Source organism: Solanum verrucosum, unplaced genomic scaffold, assembly GCF_900185275.1.
Source record: "Solanum verrucosum unplaced genomic scaffold, falcon-dt-bn FXZP01000279.1, whole genome shotgun sequence".
NCBI classification, from domain to species: domain Eukaryota; kingdom Viridiplantae; phylum Streptophyta; class Magnoliopsida; order Solanales; family Solanaceae; genus Solanum; species Solanum verrucosum.
Genome location: NW_026020289.1, coordinates 1945275 through 1967321, shown reverse-complemented (window position 1 = coordinate 1967321; position 22047 = coordinate 1945275). Strand labels below are relative to the sequence as shown.

The following is a 22047-nucleotide window of genomic DNA, read 5'->3' as shown; positions in this document are numbered from 1 at the left end:
ATTTTCGTTACAATAAGTACATAAAACCACCCATGAATCAAACATTATAGGTTTATGAACTAGATATCATAGAACTTGCGATCCGATTTTCTCTCCACTTAGCTTTGACAAAATTAGTTAGCATGGTGCAAAACAGTAAATTCATACAATGGTTATTTGGCCATCACCATTTGTTAAACACATCAGTTGTCAGAGCACCTATATATACAGTTTCAAACTTGTAGAAATAAGTGAAAGCGATGAACCTACATTTGAGAAAGAAGAACGAAATCTAGCATATGATCCATACTATACTTCAATGATTTGCTGAAGTACTTTTACTACCTTTAAAGCATCTTATGTTTCTTTCCTCGATTATCTTATCTAAGTGTAAGGTATCTCAAAGCACTATCACAAAATCGCAAGACCATTAGAAAATTAAACTCACACTAGCTAGTGTTTGGTCAGAAATGTTCTTAAAGATAAAGGCAAGTGTAATGAAAATTATATTGAATCAAAATGGTGACTACTCCAGGTGTGAATGGTACTACTGTATATCACAAATATGTCAATCTGAGCAACAAGTTTCAAAGTTTAGGTGAGGATGTTGAAGGAATGATAAAGGTGAACACAATCCTGTTTTGAGAAAGAATTAATCTGCATTTGGTTCCAATAAATCGATCTTACCAAAAACCATCATCGCAAATACACAATGATTCTACTACATCAGTGGGGAAACACTAATTAAAGAGAACTCAACAAATGCTTCTCCCATCGTAACTAAGTTGCAAAAATAGAAAAGGAGTATTTAAGTACTTATGAATATGATATAATGTTTTGCTAAATTTATGGGGTTTGCCAAAACACTTGGAATTAACCAAATATATGGATAATTTACTATCCTAACCATGATATATAATTAGGACATTACTTTAATTAATTAAATCTCAACCATTACTTTTTAACCATGACACATGTCTTTCATCCAAGTAAAAACTTGGAGAAAATGGAGAGAAAAGAAATGAAGAGGACCCACATCCAATTAGTTGCCTTACGATTAAGCCACCTCCGAAAGAGCAATATATTTTGTTTCTTTGTTCCTTTTTGGGTGCAAAAAATACTCACTCCATCCACTTTTAATTGTCATGCTTTCTTTTCTTCTTTTTTTTATAGTCAAACGATAAGAATTTTGAGTAATATTTTACGATATATTTTTTCATCATATATTGCAAAAAATTGCAATTCATAATACTTTTCGTATAGTTTTTTAATATGTAAATTTTTTGTTTAAAATATCAAATTAATGTAATCTAATTTAACTTTAAAATTAGTCAAATTGACTTTTGAAAAGCGCAACATGACAATTAAAAGTGAACAGGAAGTATATACTTTATATGTTACTCCCTATTTCCCAATTTATGTGACACATTTCGTTTTTCGAGAGTCGACAGTTAAGTTTGATCGGTAATTTGTGCATGAAATCTTCATTTTTTTAAAAATGAAATTTATATATTTGTAAACTACGTAAAAGTACTATAAGTCATAAGAATTGACAATTCAAAATATTTAGATATATGAAAAATTTACAGTTAAAGATAGACTTGTTTGAATCTCAAAATTCAAAATATGTCACATAAATTGAAATGAAGGAAGTACTATTTATATGTTTGACTTGTTATTAGGCATAGGGTGTAGGAGAATAATTTGTCGTGCTCATGGGTTACACTAGCAAGATCCCTAACTCACCTCCGATTGTGCGTTCGAGTCATGAATGATGCAAGCTTCTAGTTCATAGTTGCATTTTGTACTTTAATCATTACTGAAGAGATTACTATGAAGAACCTTACTTTTGACTGAGACAACGACTTTTATGGTAAGTGTTCACAATTTAGTGATATTAAACATAATAAGGGTGATTCAATTCTTACCATCTCCATTTTCCTTCCTCGATCCCCAAAGGTGAATTTAGAAAATTTATGAGTTTGTACAACGTACTCAAGTAAATATTTCATTTATAATATAATAATAATGATTGAATTTACAATCAAATAGATTTCTTACACGTGAACCCGTAATTGGGCTTCTAGACCAATCCCCATTATTATCACAAAAACAAAAGAAAAAAAAAGATAAGGTAATTACATAAAGATTGATATTATTTCCTATGTGAATAATGGTATTGTACAATAAGCTTTAGTATTTGTACTCATCTCTGGCAGGATGAGTAATGTTGTTAAGATTATCAATTCTCATGTCATATGCAATTATAGCTTCTTCTTTCCTTTTTTTTCAAATAGGTAGAGGAAGGGAAATATGATAGAAGATTACAATGTAGGGAATCGAACACTCATCAACGAGGTGAAAGTTCAGACAACCAACCAACTAACTGAGCTACTAAGATTACTTGCAGTTATAGCTTTATTAGATGGAGTAATAACAAACTAAGAACACTATCTTCTTCTTCTTCTTTAGTTCACACCACTTCCATTGAATGTTTTCTTGTCTTTTGTAAGACAGGTCAAACTCTTGTATGCAAATACAATTTGATAATTCCCAGAAATTAAAGCAAGTGATCATCATTGTGACAAATATCAAAGTCCTCCTTCTTTTCCTCTTAACTTATATTATCCCCCAACCAAATATAGTTAGGAACTTCACAATATTCCTAAGTAATGTCAAAGTTGTATCCATACTAGGTTTTCTGAAAAGAGTATTAATTGATGATCAACGATTCAAGTTAGAAGTTCAGTAGAGTTTGAAAAAGATAGAGAGGAAGAAGCGCGTTTCGATCTTTTTTTTCCAAATAAAGCCAGACTGAAACTTTGTCCTAATATATCTAGTACTAGAGTATTACTTTCACATTTACTCCCCTGCAGTTCAAGTCAATAGATGAGCAGGTGAACTCTTTTATTGCACTCTCCAACCCCCCACACCCCACAATCATCTATACATACAAACAATTATAACAACACATTACGTTACGTTAATACCAAGTAAGTTAGTGTCAGCTATTATGAATCATCACAGTCCATCTCGATCTTAATAAAATTATATTCATATATCAATAAGGATCAATTCATATTCAGATTGAAACCGACAATGTGAACAAACTTGTATAATCAAGTATTTTTGGACGACGAAATGTGAACAGTAATGTAGTATTTGTAGACATAAACTACATACCTTCTCTATAAATTCTATCACCAAACTCTTCCTCCTCTTCAACCGACACCATCTTCTCTTTCTGTGATGGCTTTAATTCTTCTCACCTAACTCTCATTTCATCATTCATTTCTGTGTCTACCTGATCTTTTTCTGCAACTTTTTTTAATATGACAAAGAACAACACGGTACAATCAAAGAAGTTCAAAGGTGTCAGACAACGCCAGTGGGGCTCTTGGGTTTCTGAAATTCGCCATCCTCTGCTGTAAGTTTTTCTCGCTCATCCACAAAACTACAAGTACACTGAAAATGTACTTGCATCAGTTATTAATTTACCAACATTTTTTTTTTTTGCTGGTGCGATAAAAATGTCAACTTTGCTCTCTAGTATGTACATGATGAGTCGTTTTTTTTTTGTTTATAGGAAGAAAAGGATATGGTTAGGAACATTTGAGACAGCAGAGGAAGCAGCAAGAGCATATGATGAAGCAGCTATCTTGATGAATGGACATGTTGCGAAAACAAACTTCCCAATTGTGAAGGAGAGTACTGTTAACAATAATGGTACTAATGACAAGAAATTCCCCTTAACTTCTTCATCAACACTGTCTAGCACTGTGCTGAATGCAAAGCTGAGGAAATATTGTAAGGATCCAGCACCTTCTATGACCTGTCTGAGGCTCGATAACGACAACTGTCATATAGGAGTGTGGCAAAAAAGATCAGGGAAACATTCAGGTTCTAATTGGATAACAAAAATCGAACTTGGGAAGAAGGAGGAGAAGCCTCATGATCATCAGAATATGAATTCTGAACTTGGCATTAGTAAACCATTGGACGAAGAAAACAGAATTGCTATGCAAATGGTGGAAGAACTACTCAATTGGAATTCTCCGTTTTCTCATGAACCTATTACTGATCATCTCTCTCCGTCTTTTTCCAACTCTATATGATACCAAATGTGGAATGTATTGCATGTATAGTTAATTAGACTAGCGTATCGTTATCTCCAATAAGAGCCTAAAAGAGAAGGGATTATTCTTGAATAATTCAAGTGCCAAAACCAATCCTTATGAGATTGTATATGTAAGTATTCAAGTTTCTAATCAGATATATATGTATATAATTATCAGTAATACTTCCATTAAGTAGTTGATTATTCTTAATTAAGCTTATTTAAGCATCTAACACTGATCTTTCTGTCATTTTCCCTCTATCCTGAAACAAAAAAATGACAATTCCCTTTCTAGGAACTTCATTTTTGGTACTATTTTCATTGCCTATGAATAAGAAAGATGAGCTGAATTTTGTAGGGGCTAGCTAAAGTTCCTGTCATCTTAAATCTTATATTTACAACAATTTGTTAAAGTTGAATGACTCAATGGAAGGGAAAGAATCTTAGGCAAAAGTTGTGTTAGATGAGAAATAAGTGCATTAAATTTAGCAAAGATAGAACATGTGTGGTTTAAGACTTAGTCAACTAAACCAGCTGGACTCTACTGAGGTAGTTCTTGACCCCATAAATTGCATTTGTACAAACTGAAGAAAATGAGTTTTCATGGACAAACTTAACGAGGTTGAAAACTGAAGGCCACTTTTGTTTTGTTGACAAAAAATACATGTGGACTGAAATGATTTGCGAGTAGAAGTAATTGCTCACTGAAAAGTAATTCTATTGATATGAAACAAAGTTCAAATGACTTTGTTAGATAATTTCTCAAAGTTGAGTGACATTTTCTAGGAACCCCAAAAAGGTCAAGCCTTTAAGCATAAGTGGGGTAGAGATGCAAGCAACAGTTGTTGCATCTGGTTCTTCAAGCGCGAAGCTGAACCACAGGAACGGTCTACTATACCACATCACCTCATATTTGGACTTGTAGACATATGAAGGCAGTTGAATGCATTTGGCTCGGAAGAACCATTACTGTCTTCAGGAATCTCAGAACTTAAAATCTTCAGTATTGTACACTAGAATATAACAAAGAGTGTTAAAGCTTTTACGTCATTAGTTAGTTGTCAATGGATCCAATATCGCTATAAACTTTAGGGACATTTACAAAAGAAGGTTACTTGCCTCTAAAAAAACATATTTAGCTGCAGTTACATTATTGATTTGCAAGCTGAAAATTCCAGCAGTAACAGGGAATTGGACTACAATTTCACGAATAAAAAAATCAGTTGCTATTCGCATTGGTTCTTCACCAAGTCGAAGTTAATCTCCAGGTCCTGAAAATAGGCAGCAAGTAGCAACTAATCTAGTTGTTCGACCTCATGCATCAAACTAGACTCACGTATCTTTAATTTGTTAAAGGAAGTTTGAGGTTGATAACTGTATTAGTTACAACTTACAACATTTGCTTGCAAGTGGAAATCGTGTATAGGCCTGATTTAAAGTATGCATGAACACTGCGAACTCAGAGAAAAAAAAAACTAAAAGTTGAAATAAATGCTTGAAGGTACGGAGCCTAAAACACTTCCTTGTCGTACTTTGAACTTGTCTCAAGAAAAATTGAGCACATTACAGTTATGTCTGCTTGACTAGGTCACCACTGAATAGTTTGGGTAAAAGACGGGTTGATCCATATTTTCATGAGTAAATAGTACTACACTTTGAAATTCAATATCATAATCTGATTACCGATTTGCAGGAAATATTCCACATTACTATGAATTTGCATAATTCATCAAGACCCAACCAAGGAACCCATCTTGGGTCGAGAGTTGGGTCTTAGGTCTTGAGTAGGGTCCCGGTTTGGGTCGGGTCTGGATCCTAGGTATCAGGTTAGTGGACGATAGGGATGGCAATCAGGTCCTGGGTTGGGGTCAATTCTCAGGATCGGATCCCAGGAAATCTTTCAGGACTCGTTCGAAATAAACCAGTAACTTTTGTTTCTAAAACTAAGAACAAATATTTGCTAATGGTATAAGAAGAAAAATAAAAGATTTGTACAATTGTAGAAAAGGGGATGCAGAAGAAAGTGCTGAATATGAAATCAAATGCTGTACACACATTTTCCTCCGAGGAGTAATAAATAACGTATCATAAACTTACTAAATAACCCCCCCTTCTCTATGCTTGATGAACCAAATCACCAACCATTTTACACACTGAAATCGTCAAAAATTGGCTCCCTCATCTCTCTTTGAGAAAAAAAAAACACAATGATATGAACAGACCATGATGTCCTTCATGGCCTCTGTCCATCGCTATAAATTCCCATTATTCATCGTCTTCCCTGAACTGTTAGGAAGTCCTGGCCTGCAAGTGCCAATTTCTCATATTCAGAATTTTATTAACTGCATTAGATATTACAAATATATATATATATACTATATACTAAGCAAAATTACAAGTTAGCGAAAACGTTAGAGCTCTCTGCTAGTTCAGTAATGTCTACCTTACCATTTCATTAGAAATTATAACCTGCCTGTCTTTCAAACATAGTTCCTACAATGTCTACTCATATTGCATTATTTGCAAACAGTCTCAATCTGATTTTTCCTTAACAATGAGGGAGCTTTAGCATAGATTAGATAGATCCCACGCGCAAATACTTTAAGATAAATGTCCAAATTTATTGTTTTATTTATCATTATGAATTATAATTACACTTCAGTCATGATCAAAGCACATACGAGATAATTTTCCAACCACTATAAGAATATGAATGAACTTCTTTCGGGATCATTTACGAGATAGTTTGACCGATATGTATGGAACCAAAGTATGTAAAATGTTGTGTGTCTATTGTAAATCCACAACTGACCTGCATCCGGGACTCCATGGGCAAAATGCTCCACCTGCAGCTAATGCATCTGCAATTGGCCTTATTACCAAAATCACCTCCCCGATCACCACGCACCATGCAACGGCAAGGTCCATCGCTAGGACAACATATCCATGTATAGGCTCTGCTGGCTGCCACAATGGCGACAATCCTAAGCAAAGAATCTGCACCGGCAACAATATCATGAACGATGTCGCAAGCATGTTCAACCGTACCCGAATCTTCTTGTTGATCACAAACGCCACTACCCTCCAACATGACAGCAAAAACGCTAAGGAATAAGCAATGCTGAATACTCCAAACACAACGCAACTGAACAAGGGATAGGTACAAAGCACAGATTTATTTCCGAAATGGTCAGTTGAAAGGTAAGAAGTCGCGTGCATAAACGTAGGTAATTGTGCCTCCAACGGAGAGAAAAACACGAAGAACGATTGCAGCAGTAGAATCGGCGAACAAGCTAAACAAACAAGTGCAACACCCCAAGTCCGAAAAGGATTTTGCGTCTTAATCGACTCGTTAACCAAGAAAAGAAGAGTAATTAAAAAACCCGGTTCGAAGAATCCTAATGAAAGAACCACATGAACCTTACAGATCTCAGCTTGTTGATTCAACGACAAAGACGGCAAAAAAGGGTAAAGATATTTCCGGCGAATAAACGGTAAACGAATCACTTCATTAATAGCCCAAAGAGAAGCGAATAAGACGAGAAGCAATCTCACAGCCCAAAGAGAATTAAAGTTCTGTAAATGAGGCAATTGACGAGATCTAATCCGGAGATGGAAAATAAAAGCGAAAGCGAATAGAGAAAGAAGAAGAATACCAAAAACAAACCAGATAGTTGCAAAATCAGAAACACCGTCAGCAATAGGAGGAAGAATAGGGAGGATGACAGTAGGTTTAGAAGTTGGATCTGTTAATAATAACTCAAATGGAGAAGGGGAAGAAGCAGGGGAACGGGATGAAATCAAACGAGACGATGATAAAGGGAGGAAGCCATTAGGATTATCAAAGGGAAGAGGAAGAGGGGAAGGGGATGAGAGGAGTCTCATAGGATGAAACAGTGGTTGATGGCGGAGGACTAAGAAGTCCCGGCCGCCGTGCCGGAGATGGAAAAGGGAATAAGTTGTTAATGAAGAAACTAGCCTGGAATTGCATAGTTTTTTGGGGGGAGAGAGAAGAGAGAGAGGGGAAAGATTGTGATTATTTTTCCCTCTTTCTTCTTCTCCCAACCGACAGGTAAAAGTGAATGTTTCGAAATTTACACAAGAATTTTGGGTTTGAGAGAGAAACAGAAGAAGGTGGATTTTGTGAAATGACTCCTAATACTCCGCTATTTGTGCGGTTCTCCTCATTTTTAATCACTTGTCTTACATTCTTAATTTATCATATGGTCACTAAGTAGGCGTTTGATTATTGTATTTGGACATAATTTATATTTTTATTTGACATTAATGGTTTATTTACTAAATCTATACAAGATTTCAATTTTTTCGTGAAGTACCATTTCAAAGTTAAATACAGAAAGATTATATTAAATTATGTGTATTTGAAAAATTGTAATAACACATATTTATTTATTAAAAAAATATAAAAATATGTAATTTACTGCTTCAAATATTAAAATTATATCCAAACGGGCCTCGATAGAAAATTTTCGAATCATAATAGTGATTGTGAATGCGATGGGCTCTTGATCTTTACAAGAGCTGTTTAAGATTTTTTTTTATTGTTTTGACTCAGTAGTTGGCTGCTTGCGTGCCATTAAGGGATTGAATGGTTCAATAAATAAAGGATAACAATACAATATACATATATTAATCATAAGACAAAAAAAAAAAAGATCTATTCAAAATGAATTGTCAACTGGACGACTGCTCCTCAACTCATTCTTTTAGCCTTTATATGAAAACAAAAATCAACTCAAACTTTGTGGATTACATACATTTCATCTTAACAAGTTACAGCTAATAGGTCAAAAATATATATATAAAGGTAGCCTGATGCAGATGCACGCTCGCTATGAGCAGGGTTTGGGGAAGGGTCCGACCAGAGGCGGAGCTAGGTGAGGGTTTGTGGGTTCAGACGAATCCATTAGTTTTTTGGTAGACTCTTTATTTGTATTAGAAAATTAAATAAATATATATGTATATTAACTTATAAATCCTTGACAACTGATTGACAGCTAAGTGGTAAGAAGAGCGGTGGAAATATCTTTCACACTAGTGTTGCGGGTTTAAACCCATTATCACTCGTCTGTTCTAAAATTTAGAAACTCCATGTAAGAATAATTCTTACTTATGACCCAACTTTACTTGTGACTCAAGTTTACTTGTGACCCAAGCAGGGTCGAATTTAAGTTGAAAAAAATGGGTCACCGGAACCCGTGGTCATCCGGCAAAATTCGATATATCTACTTGTATAATTCGTAAAATATAACAAATAGCAACTGAAGGAACCCATGATCACAAATGACTATATGGCTCACTGGTTTGGGTGGTTGTTTTCCACTGGGAGGTTAATGGATCGATTCTCAATTGCTAACATTTATTTTTAAAATTTTTAAAAGCACTCCAGTCATAAAAAAAAAATACAGCTTTTTACTTTTTATTTTTACAAACAAAAAAAATCTAAAAGTAGGTTCCATTGCAAGCATTTTATAAAAAAGCACTGCAGTCGACCTATTTTAAATTAAAAAAACAGCATTGCTTTTTACTTCTTATTTTTACAAAAAAAAAATCTAAAAGTAGGTTCTATTGCCAGCATTTTATTTTCACAAAAAACACAAAGTAGCGCTCGAACTTCCTAGCTGAAAAAACCTATTTTTCCTTCTTTTCCTACAACTTCACAGCTGAAAAAACCTATTTTCTTTCTTCTTTTTTGTTCTTTCAACTTGAATCACCATTCTTAGTAAGCAAATTAGCAAAATCAATTATAATATTTTAGATCTTATCTTACGTGCAATGATCAGCGGCGGCTCAAACGCACAAGTGGTCTGAAACAAAATCAAACTGAGGCCTTAAACTTTTGAGAAAAAATAATATTCTTTTTATAAAATCTACTTTTAAAATTTCTTGAGATGAAAAATTGTATATTTTTTTTATAATCGAATTCTTTTAATAATTATTTTTCAATCAATAATTCATATAACCAATGCATTTAATCTTTCTTGCAACATAGTACTCTAGGTATATCAAATTTCTTCTAATAAATTTTTCTCTTAATATAATTTATTTATTTTTGCAAATCATATTTAATATTTTTCTTACGAAAAAGCTATATTTGTTGTTGCTAAAATAATTGAGGTATCTCAAATTTGAAAGCCTAAAATAGTTGCCTTTTTCTTAAAGGGGCAAAGCCGTCCCTAATAATGGTGCACCCGTCTTCTTGAAATCCTAGATTCGCCTCTGGACCCAAGTAATACCATAAATAATATTTAATAAATAATAAATCTCATCCGTACATTGGTTATTTGATGGACGTACCAAATTAAATCTTAACCTCTATAAATTGTTCCTTCCTCCACCCATTAGGGTTAGCACATATTCTCTACACTAATTCCCTGATGGCTATGGTAACGTAAGGCTAGGACAAAGAGGTAGAAACTAATTTACGACTAACGCTTCTGCTTCTCTTAAATGAAAAAGAACAAAAACGGGATTGACATGAAATCGTTTGTCTTCAATCTTAAATGAAAATGTTTTTTTTAAAAGGGAAAAGACTGTGATATACCCCTCAACTTTGTCATTTAAAGTTCATATACCCCTCGTTAAAAGTGGCTCATATATACCGCTACTATTATACAAATGGCTCACATATACCATTTTCCCCTAACGAAAGTGGGAAAACTAATTTTAATTTAATCTTTTAATTATTTTTTTGAAAAAAAATATAATTCATATGGGGTATATTTGATCCTCCTCACACGTATTTTTTTTTTACTTTTTTGGTTTCAACAGCTAATTTAAATTTATTATTTTGATGGTCAAATTTATTTATGTTTCACTGATTTTCTTGTAAAATTTATTATAGATTTCCCATTTTTAATAATTTTTTCTTTACACTAAAGAATGAAATAAAAAAAGAATAAGAAACTCGAATAATAATAATCAAAGAAGTCAAAAATAACTTTTGTATGAAAAAGATTAAAATATATCTTGAACTTTGTTAAAAGGATCATATATATACCCCTACATGATTTTTTCTAAAATTTAAAGTTAAAAAAATAAATTTAAAACTAATTATTTTCACTTTTGTTAGATGAAGGGTATATGTGAGCTCCTTTTGTAATGGTAAGGGTATATGTGAGTCATTTGTATAACGATAAGGGTATATATAAGTCACTTTCATAAGGAGGGGTTTATCAATTCTAAATGACAAAATTGAGAGGCATATAGGCCCTTTTACCTTTTTAAAAAGAGTTCATCTTTTAGAGTGTGTTTGATTGGTAAAATTTAAATAAAATAATAAATCTCTTAAATATGAAAAAACTGTGAAATTAGGTAAACCAAATTATACAAATAACATTTCATAGACTCCAACTCCGTCCTACTCTCGCTCCCTAGTGTTTAAATAAATTATACAGTAAATAGTTTACCTTTTTTACTTATCAAATATCAGAAAATCAATAAAAAAGATAAAAATTTTCCTAAAAAAACTGTTTACAAGAAAATATTTTTGTGGAAAACACTTAATTCCTTAGTACCAAGCACACCCTTTAGTATATGTTAATTACCACTTACCAGCCTCTGAGTCCAAAGTTGAACAAATTAAGCCCCTCTAAATTGCATGAAACTAAAATAAATTTGATGAACTAAGAGTTTTACAGCCAAAACCTGAATGCCCTTCAACAGATAATTAATTAAGGTCGAACCACAATATAATGGATTTGCAGAGCTTAAGGGGAATGAAGCCTTGTCCGACGACATTATATATATATATATATGGTGATCTCGAACCAGATAGCATTCCCCTCAATTATAGGTGTGATCTGAGGTCTTTAACTAATTTTGGAAGTATACTGACTACTAGCCAAAAAATTTCTTGTGAAATCAATTATAGGTGTGTATATATATGCACACCTCTTTTATCTATATTATATTTAATAAAATTATTGATATATTATCGTCATTTATAATCGCGCGAAACGCGGTCAAGTTCACTAGTGACACAATAATGAGAAAAAATAAAACTGATAATAGTCTGAAATATAATGCAATGCAAAGACTAATGACCCGACCAATACACACAACATTGACTTCGAGTTCATTAGTTATTTTTCTGTCACAATTAGACATACAACTTAACATTCACATTGTTTCTAGTTAACAATGAAGTTATTATATTCTTCAAATCGATTAACTTTAATATTCCTGGCATAGTTTTTATATTCTTCAATTCGGAATATTCATTCAAACAGAGTGTTTAATAAATTGGTAAAAGTTACTATATTCTTCACACCAAAGGAGTAGAAAATCAGAAGCTTTTAGTCTCCAAAAATTAGATCCGATTAAATTTCACACGGAATAGAAAATTACACAGGTTTTAGTCTCCAAAAAGAATAGTACATATTAATAATAATAAAATTAATTTCGTTAAAAATGTTGTTTATCTATATTACTAAGATAATTAGAACAATAACTTTATAGAACTTCGTAAGAAACAACAAAGTTTAAAGTATATATTTTCAAAATTAGAAAGTTAAAAAGGTAAAGAAAATATAATCTACAACAAAAAAGAAACAATATATTGAAAAGAAGAAAATTCGGTCCACTGAATGCACAATATGTCCTTAAAGACATTATTCCCCTCAAGTACCCGAGGTTAATGGAATATATCCTTTTAGGATAGAACGATCTTACTCACTGATGTATTGCTACATAAAATAAGTGTCAGCGAACCACTCAACAACAGTAACATACACTAGAATTTGTTTGTGCAGAATAAGAAGAAGTTCATAAAATTCATTGTTGAAAAACGAGAGGAAGCTCCTCTATTTATAAACAACAAAGAGTAGTATGAACAAGTGCTTATTGTGCCTTATCGAAAAGGTCACAACCTTTTAGAAAAATCACAATTTTTCGAAAAAGTCAGCCCTTCAGAAAAGTCACAATGTTTCGAAAAAGTCCCAATATTTCGTAAAAATCACAATCCGACGGAAAAATCACAACTCTTCAGAAAAGTCACAAACCTTCATTTTCCATTCACACCTTTTAAAACCCAGCAATATTCAACTCGACCCGCTCATTTGCGATCCCTACTGACATGTTAGAATTGCAGTGGCTAGTAGAAGCCATGTTCTGTTGTTGATACTACTACTCTGTTAGATGGTATATATCCACCCCTTTCATTTGTTGCAACAGAGTTAGCTGCTGGTTTGTATCCCCTTTTGTATTAAACTTACCTCATCTAGATTTAAAAGTTTGTTGCTCCCTATTGCTCTTAAAATCAGGTGGATATCCCACTATCCTGTAGCAATCATCCATATTGTGCCAATGTGCCTTTTAATTCTTTTGTAATATCAATTACGAGTTAGTAAAATATATCTATCTTTGTTTGAGTTCGAGTTTCATTGGTCTAGTTATTGGGTTCATTACATTAGTGCTTCCATTGCTCGTACTCCATGGCTGACGGGTAGCTCAACTTTTCTTGCCAAATCCCAGCTGCAATCGTGCTGGATCTCTTCTGCGGGGTTTCCGACCCAATTGGTAGAGTGTTATTTAAATTTTTATGGATTTTCTAAGGATATGTGGCTCATACCATGTTAGAACCTCATGTGGCCAATTCAAATGTACTTCCTGAGCTGTGAAATTCAAGGTAGTTCTTCAACTTCTATTCATTGCATCATATATGTTTGATGATATGTTTCAAACAGTTTCTGCAGTTAAGGGTGAGTACCGTGACCTTGTCATGTTTAATATGCAACTTGGACTTGGGATAGCCCGATGCTCGAAGGAGATGTCTGGAATGCTTTCAACTTGTACATATGCCCAACTTATAACAGAGGTATAACTGATCATTTTAGTAGACTTGGTCATGTTTCACTTAGCTTTAACTTTACATTTGTTTACACCTAACCAATGTGGGTTAGCATTTCCATTTGATCCTGGCTCTTGTTTACTTACTATATATGTTTCATGGAGTTACAAGAAACTTTGTATTTTGTGTTGCTTCGGACGACTTGCCTTGCAGTTAGAACGTACAAAATGGATATTAGACACAATATTACAATCTTGTTACGTTTCAAGAAAATTTAATTTGTTGAAGCAATCATAGACCATTTGTTGTTATCGCTGGCGTTGCAGTTAGAACGTTTGCTCCTGATGTTACTATGTGATTCATTGAGTCTCATTAGGTATTGTATCAAACACTGAGACTTCAAATGATCAGTGTAAGACACAGATACGTCACAACTACATCCTGGCAAAGGCATCATGACATCAATAATCAATCTCATCCCAAGTTTTCTTCAATTCACTTGTAATCGTACACACGATTCATGAAACCATAATCACATTGCACTTCTCCCATTGCTCAGCCAGTTCTCCTCTTTATGCACTTTTTACGCAAGTTCCATTGCAAAAATCCAAAGACTGCATATTTCCTTACTTCTCATCCTGAATAAGCTAGCCCTCCCAATTGCCACTGAGGGTGTTATGAACAGGCCAGGACCAGTATGGGCAAAGTATCCCAACACCGAACTAAGAGATTATGTTTGGGATCTGGGTTGATAAATACTTGTGAGAGAAAATTAGACTTATGCAAATTGTTTAGAAAAATGTCTAGTCCTATCATTCTCTTTGTTTGAGTTCTGCTTCTCATCCATATCTTCTACTTGTGTTCTGCTTCTCATCGCTATCTTCTACTTGTGTTCTTCCATTTCCCTTTTAGTTCTTAATTCCTTTGTAATTCCAATTACGAGTTAGTGAAATATATCTATCGGTTGTTTGAGTTTAAATTATGTTGGTCTAGTTATTGGGTTAATTACAGAGAGCACTTCACAAGTGAACTGTAGGACAAGGCTAGAAAAGGAGTTCAAGCTCTGTCTTAGCTCTCCTCAAATCTCCATTTTACTGGATATCATTGCCTCATCCAATGATACACGTCGAAGAGGGCTTTCAGTTATGTGTGTTCCAGGGTTTAACTGATTTAGAAATGAGTGACTTCGGAAAGCTAAAAAGAACAAAAGTAGTGTTAGTTCGAAGCTGATATGAGATCTTAGTTCGAAGTTGATATGAAGTTTTGATGATTTAACAAACTTATCGATCTAACAAGGAACCAGATCCTTGTTATTAGGACTGCTGACAGGGAAATGAATGAATAAACTTAGTGTGAGGAATATTTGTGTGTAATCATCAAAAATGGGGAAAATGTTATATTCTAGGTGTTTTGATGATCCTCACAAATGCAGGGACCTAGTCCCTGACAGAGTGTTCTCGTCCAGATACAAATAGAGTACAGCTGTAAAGCTGTCATGTCAGGTGGTAGGTGAAAAGTGCAGTGTCCTACACCAATAGAAAAATAGGACGAGATTATATGTTTCAGTGTCTCACAAATGCAGGGACCTGGTCCTAGGCAGAGTTCTCTCGTCCAGATCTATAATGGGGTACAGTTGGAAAGCTGCCCGCGTCAGAAGTTGGTGAAGCCGTCAGAAGTACTACACCAATCAAAAGGGATGAGGTTGTTTGTCCAATATGTATTAACTCTTTATGGTTGACTTAGTCAACATGACAAATAACAAACTAATTCATTCATTCAAAAGGAGAGAGAGTTAGCACGTCTTCTCAAGAACTTACTAAGAAAAGTCAGTAAGGGACCTGGTCCCTGCAAGACTGCGTACGTGAAAGGACGACAGTACAACTGTAAAGCGGTCACTTTTGATGTGACAGGTGCACATCTTTACATAGAAGGCATGCTCTTAGCCAATGGGCTGCCCCAAGGAGTTTGTGTTCATTTTCAATATAGTCTCTTCCAACAACACACAAACTCAAGACTTGGCAAAACAAAAACTTGGATTTTGTCTGAAAATTCATAAGCTTTAAAAGAAAGCCATCTTCAAGGAAGAACAATACTCATGCTCAACAAAGGGACCTGATAGAGTGCTGAAGCGTCTTTGTTGAGTTTGAGTTTTGTTAGTTTTTGCAACTTGAAAATTCTCAAGAACACTTGCAAAGACTCACTTTCAAGAAGTATTCTCCGGCAAGCACAACAAGGACCTGATCAAGCTGCAAGCATCAAAGTGTGTCTTAGGAGTTATACTTCCGTGCATATATTGTAAATTTGTTCCTAGTTTATAAAGGATTCAAATATTTGTTTCGGTTTCTAAAAGCCTAAATCGGTTGAGTTTAACTAGTTTAGTGGGCAGCATTGTTTTGCTGGTTAGTCAAATTCTAAGTCATCTAGGAGCTATAGTTGATTTAGTGGGCGGTATGGTATCCGCTTAGCAAAGTCTAAGTTATCTAGGGGTGATAGCTTAGTGGGCAGTGTTGTATCTGCTTTGGCTCGTCTAAGTGATAGGAGGTATTGCTTAGTGTGGAGATTAGCAGGCTAATCTCATTTTGTAAACTGCTTTTACTTTTGCTTGGAGAAGATTAGTGGAAGCAGTTTGAAAAGTCCTGTGTGACAGATCGTGATTTTACTCCCTTGAGCAAGGAGGTTTCCACGTAAAATCATTGTGCCTGATTTACTTTGTGTTATTCATTTTCTGCACTTTATTCTGTCGGGGACCTGGTCCCAAGAACACTGGTGGACGCGTACATTCCAACAAGTAGACTTAAGATTATTACTTATAAAAAACAACAACTATATCTTAATTTAGTCGTGTCTAAAGTGTCAGAGCTAAGAGAAATGTTGACGTTGCAAAACTCTGAGTATCATATCAACTTGAACATTCATGCCTACTTTACAAAATAATCATATAGTTTGATGTCTTTCATGTTGTTTTCCTCAAACAAAAGATCAAATAGGACGGTCAAGGCTACAATAGTGATCTTTTGAGTTTAAAATTACTGCCACTCGTCATGTAACTATAAACACATTTTATTTTCACATGATTTCAGAGTTTAGAATACAATGGTATTGACTGCTTGGCTTATTACTGCCCTTCTTTTCGAACAATATAGATGACATAAACAGGCCAAAAAGTATCCACAGAACTCAATTGAATGTGTTATAGATCGATGTCAATTATAAACAGATTAATTACAAGGCCAAAAAGTCAATTATAAACAGATTACATGGCCAAAAACTAGAATAAAGAATCAGGTAAAATACTAAAAAAGTGAATTGTGATTGCAATGTGAATCATTACAGAATAATGTAGGCAGGCAGTCATGTGTTTGTGGGCAAAACTGAAGATCTACAAAAAGGACATGATTTTTTCCTCTGCAACCACTTGTTTATGCATTCAGCATGAACTTCATGGCCACATTGAAGTGTGCCAATGTAATCTTTATCTTTATATTCAAGCAAGCATATATATAGCACATGCTTCTTGTTCCTCATCATCATCATCACCATCTTCGTTGGCGTCTATGTCCATAACACAAGTAACATAACATGTACTTCTTTCAAAATACTCATGAGACATATCTTGATCCACAAACTCATTAATATCGTCTTCCTCCACCACCTCTTCTTCTTCTTCTTCGTCTTCAATTTCATCACTATATAGATGTCATCAAGAATCGATTGTGGCACTTGAATATTGTAACGAATGTAGTTAGTATTCACTTGCATTCGAGCTGTCCTAGTCGGTCTTCCACTTGTTTGCTGATTGCCTTGATCAAGCAGATGTATATCATACTCCATTCCTGTTTGTAACTCATTCACGATTTCCTCTTCCTCTTCCTCTTCCTCGTCTTCTTCCATAATATCTTCATCCGACAACTCCTCTTCTTCAATTTCATCAACAATTTCACCAATATTTGAATGTTCTAACTTAATATGAGACATGAAACTATAATCAACTGGAGGCAGGTGTTGTAGTCGATTCAAGAGAGCAGCAAAAGAGGGAACTTGATCATATTGAGACATGTTTCTTCCCAGTGTTTTTTGTTAGATTACCAGAAATTTAAATAGTTTAGAATGCAAACGCATATATATAGGGAAAAAAATATTTGTAGCAATTTGATTGGGTAAGGGAAATATTTTCCTTCACTTTTTTTCCTTTTCTGGCTTTCCCCCCAAGTTTTTTTTTTTTTTTTTTTTGGAAATTATTGCAACTATTTAGCGCATTTATAGGAAATAATATTTATGGAATTAAATTGGAAGTTAAACGGAATTAGTTTCCTATAATTTTTTTCTTCCTATTCTTTTCTTACTTTCCCCCCAAGTTTCTGTAAAAAAATTAGAGATAAATGTCAAAAACACACCTAAACTATCCCATTTTTTACTATTGAGAGTGTGAGTTTCATACCTAAACTATCATTTTTTTAGTTTGAGAAACACACCACAGTGGTGTGTGTAATGCACTCTCTCTTTTATTTTGAAAAACCCTTGACACGTGACATTTCACATGGATAAAATATTTCACCTTGATAAAAATTAAATAATAAACTATTAATATTAATTAAAAATTAAATATTAAAGTATTACTATCCATAAAAAAATATTTTTTTAATTTTTTTTACCCACTCCACCACCTCCTCTACGTACCCCCCCCCCCCCCCCACAAAAAAAAATTGATATTTTTTTATTTTATAAAAAAAATTCTACCCCATTCTAACCCTCCAGTCCTTATTTTTTCTTTTCTTTTTTTACATTTTTCTCATTTTGTGTTAGATATGTACGTACATATATTTTTAGATTTTTTTTTTACTAGTGTACGAATATAACATAAATAAATTAAAACTTAAAAAAAGTTTTGCGGTGGCAAGTAAAAAATATTTTCGATATGTACATATTTAACACTAAATGAGAAAAAAATTGGAAGCGGAGGGTTATGTGGGGAGAGTAGAATTATTATTTTTTAAAAATAAAATAATATCTAAATTAGTATTTGAAAAGGGGGGAGGGAGAGGAGATGAAGTAAAGAAAAAAGTTCTTTTATAAAAGAAATTTAAACAAAAAAAATGGCCGGGGGGTGGGGGGAGGGGGTGAGAAAAATATTTTACATTTTATTTTATAAAAGAAATATTATTTTTTTGGATAATAATTTTTAAATTTTAAATTTTAACTAATACTAATAATTTATTTAATTTTTGTCAAAGTTGAATATTTTGTCCATATGGAGCGTGATGTGATAATTTTTTAAAATAAAAGAGAGAGTGTATTACACATACCATGATGAAAGTGGTATAACAGATATAAGTGTGTTTCTCAAACTAAAAATGATAGTTTAGGTATGAAACTCACACGCTCAATAGTTTAGGTATGAAACTCAAAAAAATGGTATAGTTTAAGTGTGTTTTTGACACTTATCTCAAAAAATTATTACATAAATTTTTAAATAATTCCAATGAGATTAGGAGAACAACCAAACACAAATTATTAATTTCAAAACCGCTCAAGCTCTGTTGTTCTACAAATGATTGAGTTTAGTTATTTATGATTTGGACATCATACAAAAATATGATTTAGAATTAGCTTGAGGCGGTTATATACTTGTTTATTATTAAGGAGATAATAATTCATAATATTAAAAAAAAAATACTGCAAAAATTCTTGTTTTTATTTTTCATCGTTTTTCTCGTTCTTTCAATACTAGCAAACTTGTTTCTAGTTTGTGTCAGGATCTTTAGTTTTACACATATTTTTGTTATATTTAATTTGTAAGTGATGATGAAAAATTATTTTCACGAAACAGGTGTATCATATGGTGAAAATGCACACATCTCTAACCAGGCTAGAATGATGTGACAGACATGCATACAGCTATAGCTGCATAAAAGAGCCCTAATTAGCTGCATGAGGATCCATACCAGGGGAATAAAAGAAGTTTGAATCAAGAAAATCAATATATGAGGGATCCTTTCTAGAGCCCTAATTAACTCGTCCATAGAAGCTAAGGCATTTGAAGTCATGGAAACGAAATTGTAGGAAGGAACAATGAATCTCCCACATATAGAGTTAGCCTTACATATTTTAATTGCTCCAAATACTCAAGAAAAGAAAAGAATCATCAAAAACCTTTTTTGAATCTTGAAGATGAGTTTTCTTAACCCTAGATTTTGATCCTATATACGTAGATTCTTGCTCAGTTTTCTTTGTTTGCCTCATTAAATTCTTATGTTATTTTGTCTACTGTATTTTCTTTGTTTGTGATTGTGTGCTAGCTAGCTAGTTAATCCATGATATTTCCGCAACATGAATAATGATGGGTATTGAGGACAAATTACGATGTCCATTTTCATAAAGATGGTATACTTGATTAATGATTAGTTTCCGTATAAGCATAGAAGAACTTATAGGAATTAATCACTACTCAGAATTGATATTTTACCACAAATTTTGACAATGAATCATTAAGCTTGAAAACCTACTTTAATTTTGTATATATCTCTTACCTCAATTTTGGTTTAATTTCTAGTGTTTGTCTTTATGTGTGTATCTATATATTTAGGGGAACTTTCACATATAGCCACTCAAAAATAGTCTAAGTACTCTCCATAGCTATAGTTTGATAATTACAATTTGTAGCTACATGTTATATTGAGGAGAGAGGCAAGCGAGACTGGGAGAGAGAGGAGAGAGGCGAGAGAGAGGGGGCAAACAGTGGAGAAAGTGCATTGTATATGTATAAAGGTTAGATAATTGTATATTATACATATATATTTGTATATATGGCAAGAGAGATTGGGAGAGGGAGGAGAGAGGCGAGCGAGATTGGGAGAGGGGAGAGGGGAGAGGCGAGCGAGATTGGGAGAGGGAGGAGAGAGGCGAGAGAGAGAGGGCAGAGAGGGGGAGAGAGGTGAATTGTATATGTATATATGTTAGATAATTGTATATTATACATATGCAATTGTATATATAGCAAGCAAGATTGGGAGAGAGAGGAGAGAGGCGAGCGAGATTGGGAGAGAGAGGAGAGAGGCGAGCGAGAGAGGGCAGAGAGTGGGAGAGAGATGAATTGTATATGTATATAGGTTAGATAATTGTATATTATGCATATGTATTTGTATATTCTGACGAATTATACATATACAAACATGACTAATTATACAAACTCAAAGTCAGCCTGCGTAATTAATGTATAATGTTAGTCGTGAGTGGTAATTATAGTAAACTATAGCTATGATGAGTAATTAAGTAGTATAAGTTTGCTTAACCGTGTAATTTTCCCATATATTTATGTATTTTCTCATGTTACATGTTAACCACTATATATTTTATGTATTATCTCATGTTACATGCTAACCACTCCATACTACTCAGTGACTTAAGATGCTAGCAATAACATTACTTAGCAATCGTCAAGAATCATATATAGAAGAAAAACACCATGCTATAAGATTATTTATTTTCACATATTACAACACGATGCTACAACATTTTTTTTTCATTATGCCCTCCGTTCAATTTTAGTTATCATTATAATGTTTTAGATTAAAATAATCCCTTAATTCTGACTCGGAAACTAACCTATAGTTCCAAAAACATGATTTTCTCTCTCCAACCTTCCTGTAATTCTGTCATTCCGAAAGAAATTATTACTATTTAGTTACCCCCTCCGTCCACTATTGTTTGTCAGGGTAAGATCATGTACAACCCTTAAGAAAAATTTAATATAATGTGCAATTTGACTAATATAACTCTACTATCAATCATTATTAAAATGATTTGTACTTTTTGAAAATTGTAAAAACAACTTTTTTCACATTAAAGTAGGGGAGGCAGGGGGATCGGGTCGGTCCGCCCCGGCCCGCGAACGGTTCGAGAACCGGCTCGTCGGACCCAGTCCCGTCACTCTCACGGGTTGGGAGGAAATCGGGATAGGGGACCGATTAGGGGCCGGTTCACCCTTTGGTCCCGATCGACCCGGCCCGGCTGAACCGGTCAGTTTCGCGGGATCCCCTTTTTTTTTTTTTTTTTTTTTATTTTTTGAATTATATCCATTGGGGACCGTTTTGGGCAACGGCTAGTGGGCCCCCCTAACGGATTTATTCACCTTTTTCACTTC

The 22047-nt window shown here is 33.8% G+C and overlaps 2 protein-coding genes across 3 annotated transcripts in view; one reads left to right on the top strand and one right to left on the bottom strand.

Moving 5' to 3' along the window:
- The first annotated feature begins 3217 nt into the window (after nt 1-3217).
- LOC125834427 (ethylene-responsive transcription factor SHINE 3-like) overlaps nt 3218-22047 on the top strand; it is a 388745-nt gene continuing 369915 nt past the window's right edge. The window contains exons 1-2 of the mRNA XM_049513578.1: nt 3218-3406; nt 3566-4259. Of these exons, the coding sequence (XP_049369535.1) occupies nt 3312-3406; nt 3566-4094 (624 nt within the window). The 5' untranslated portion in view covers nt 3218-3311 and the 3' untranslated portion in view covers nt 4095-4259. The remainder of the gene's footprint in view (nt 3407-3565; nt 4260-22047) is intronic.
- On the bottom strand, nt 6111-8188 carry LOC125834420 (uncharacterized). 2 transcript variants are annotated; one of them, XM_049513568.1, is made up of 2 exons: nt 6909-8188; nt 6111-6400 (listed from the first exon to the last, which is right to left on the bottom strand). In XM_049513568.1, the coding sequence occupies exons 1-2, from the start codon at nt 7979-7981 to the stop codon at nt 6349-6351; spliced, it is 1125 nt and encodes a 374-aa protein (XP_049369525.1). In that variant the 5' UTR covers nt 7982-8188; the 3' UTR covers nt 6111-6348. The 2 variants fall into 2 exon arrangements, with proteins under 2 accessions (XP_049369525.1, XP_049369526.1); XM_049513569.1 differs by having other exon boundaries at nt 6111-6382.